The sequence below is a fragment of the Monopterus albus genome, unplaced genomic scaffold (assembly GCF_001952655.1).
Source record: "Monopterus albus unplaced genomic scaffold, M_albus_1.0 scaffold579.1, whole genome shotgun sequence".
Lineage (NCBI taxonomy): Eukaryota > Metazoa > Chordata > Actinopteri > Synbranchiformes > Synbranchidae > Monopterus > Monopterus albus.
In genome coordinates, this window is record NW_018128459.1 from 1 (window position 1) to 2,886 (window position 2,886).

Below are 2,886 nucleotides of genomic sequence, written 5' to 3' on the forward strand. Positions count from 1 at the left end.
TAATGGCCTTCAGGGCTACACTTCCAGACAGTAATGTAATGAAGTGGTTTGGGCCTGCACAGCAGAGACTCAGTGTCCTGGCTTTCACGCTCATCCAGTTATATTCATCCTCTGGTTAACTATTTCTCCTCCTTTTCCATTTAAGAATTTTACCCAGTCCAACCTCTGTCCGGGGCGGTTCCCGCCCATGAAGATAAATAGAACTACAAGACAATAGTGCGGCGCTCTTTGATGACAGGGCTCCTGCGGAAGCTTTGTTTCTTTGAGCCCAGCGCTGTATAGCTTTACATGTGACCAGACTTTGATTAAATTTTCTGTTGATTTTATACAGTCCTCTTCTGTCTTCACTTCTCGCACTTTCAACCAAAGAACTGGGTCTATCAATATTCAATCAATTCTTTTCTGTAATCATTCCTCCTCCTAGTCTCAGTCTGCATACTGGGTCCAAATCTTACACACCACCTAACAGACCTGCTAAACACTGGAGAAATGGAACCTAATAGGTGAAGTAAAATTAACAGGTGCAAGCTGAAATGAGGACCCCAAAGGGCACACAGGAGGGGGGTAACAAAAATCAACTGGAAATCCAGGCAAAAACTCCTCCAATGACAGGAGGAAAAAAACAAAACAAACAAACAAAGCACTGGCACCATGCACAACAATCCAAAAACAGACCTTTTTCAGGTGGCCAGCAAACTAAAAGTGACCTGAGCTCAGGCAAAAATATAACAATAAATTAAAGCAGGCAGGCACACAGGGGGACAGTAGGCAAACTTCAGGCAGGCTCCATTTCCACAAGAATACCCAGTCAAAAAACCAGATGAGCAGCAGACTGTTAGATATTAACTGTGTAAGACATTGCAACTTCAGGCATTAACACTTCACTGTGCACACAAGAATATATATATTGTAGAAAACACTAGTATCTTTACACACTATATGAAATGTAATATTAAGGTTCCTGTATGATTGCAGCACAAACACTGTTTGGAAATTCTTATCTTAATATGACACTGTTTTTGGAAATAAAAGTGTGGCCTTCATTTGGTCATAGTATACATACATGATTACATGCTGTGGAATATTAGACTGTTTGAAGACACTGTAACTGAAGCACCAGTCTTCACTTAAATGGAATGTAACTTTCACTGAGTTTGAAGTATGAGCACTGTTTCATGTAATTGAACTAAACAAGAATGTAACCTTTAACCATGTTTTAATTAACTACAATGTGTATCCACTCTAAACACTGTGATCTGCTCATGAGAGTGATGCTCAGCACTGCTTCACATGGAGGGAGTCACAGGAAGGAGCAGAATGATTGAAATCAGTGGACATAAGATGTCTGGCTACACTCCACTGTTTTACATTTAATGAACTGATAAGGACAAGTTTTAACTTTCTCAGCATTACTGAGTGTTCATGTAATCATTATGTGTATATGTGCCTTTGATCACAGAAAAAGTACCTTGGTTTTAGGGAGGAAGGTTTAACTGTCATGAGAGAAGTATTGTGTATGGTGGGATAGAAACTTTGGTTGGGTGCTGATTGATCTCAGCTGCATCCTAAGGAATGTAAGTAGGCGGGAAGAGTAGTATATAATACACAATGTTAGAAAAATCAGATCAGATCATTTTGGCTGTTGCTGTGATCTCCAGATTGACTGAATATTTTTTCCATCATCTAAAACCCGATGAGGAAGTGGCAGACTTCCGACAAGACTTACAAACTGGAGAGCACAGATGAGGGGGAGAGTCCAGAACAGGCAAATACAGGCCAGGCAACAGGTTGCAGAAGACAGATGAGGGCTGCACAGTACAGCAAACTACAAGTGGCCAAAGCAGCAGAAAACACTCCTCAAAAAAGAGCTGAGCAGCCAGGGAGAAGTCAGCAGGGCGGAGAGCAGGTCTGACTTAAAAAACAGATTCCAGTAGTCAGAATGGCGGGAAAGTACTCTGTGGACATGCTGGCAGGCAGACAACAGGTTAGATGATCAAGTTCAGGCAGGCAAATTGTAGCAGCAGAGACAGTCAAAGACTTAAATGGACTGCATGTAACTGACAGCTAGGGAGAAAGGGGAGACAAGTTATATAGGCGTATTAACAAGCCACAGGTGTTCCAAATGAGCTACTGATTGGCATTAATGAAAATGAGAAAAGCGAGAGAAAAAAGCAGGAAGTCTCCTAAAAAAATAAGTCTCTGTCAGGATGTCAGGGGCAGGACCAGATGGAGTCCTTCCAGCTTCTGGCAATGTAATTAATGTGAATGTGTTCAGGAATGTGTGTGTGTGTGGCAAGAAGGAGCTGCTTATAGTGTTCATGGAGATTTTCAGTCATCCAGGCCATAGTAAGCTGAAAAAAAATGTAGAAAAAAATCAACTGGACTTGGTTTTAGGTCAAAAACCAAGTTTGACCTAAAACCAAGACCAGTTGATTTTTTTCTACATTTTTTCAACAGCTCATAGTGGATGTATAGAGTAGGAAGACAGTTGCTGGATCACAGATGGAGTGCCATCTTCAGCTCAGATGCTTCATATACTGTATGTTTTTAATTCTAATCCTATGGAACTGAGTAAATACTGCCTTCACTAAGTATGCCTCTCCTCTCCTCCTTATGAAATTGTGTACTTATATCTATTTAGCAAATTTATCCTGATCCCTAGTGTTGGAAAATGTATACAATACATCCTGTAATTCTGCTTACACTTTGTTACACAACAGTCTTTGAAAGACACTGGCTAAATTTTCATCCTACACTTTATGCAATTTTGTGCCAATTCTAGTTATCTTCCATGGACATTTTATAAATCTCCTCATCTCCAATTGATTCATCCTCTGGGGCAATGGGTTTAATGACAAACTGTCCTGTCATTTTTATTATTTTGTC

At 40.4% G+C, this 2,886-nt stretch overlaps 1 protein-coding gene across 1 annotated transcript in view; it reads left to right on the plus strand.

Annotated features, from left to right (window-relative positions):
• Positions 1-1,939: 1,939 nt before the first annotated feature.
• LOC109953213 (extracellular calcium-sensing receptor-like) overlaps positions 1,940-2,886 on the plus strand; it is an 8,925-nt gene continuing 7,978 nt past the window's right edge. The window contains exon 1 of the mRNA XM_020588640.1: positions 1,940-1,984. Coding sequence (XP_020444296.1) covers positions 1,940-1,984 — 45 coding nt within the window. The remainder of the gene's footprint in view (positions 1,985-2,886) is intronic.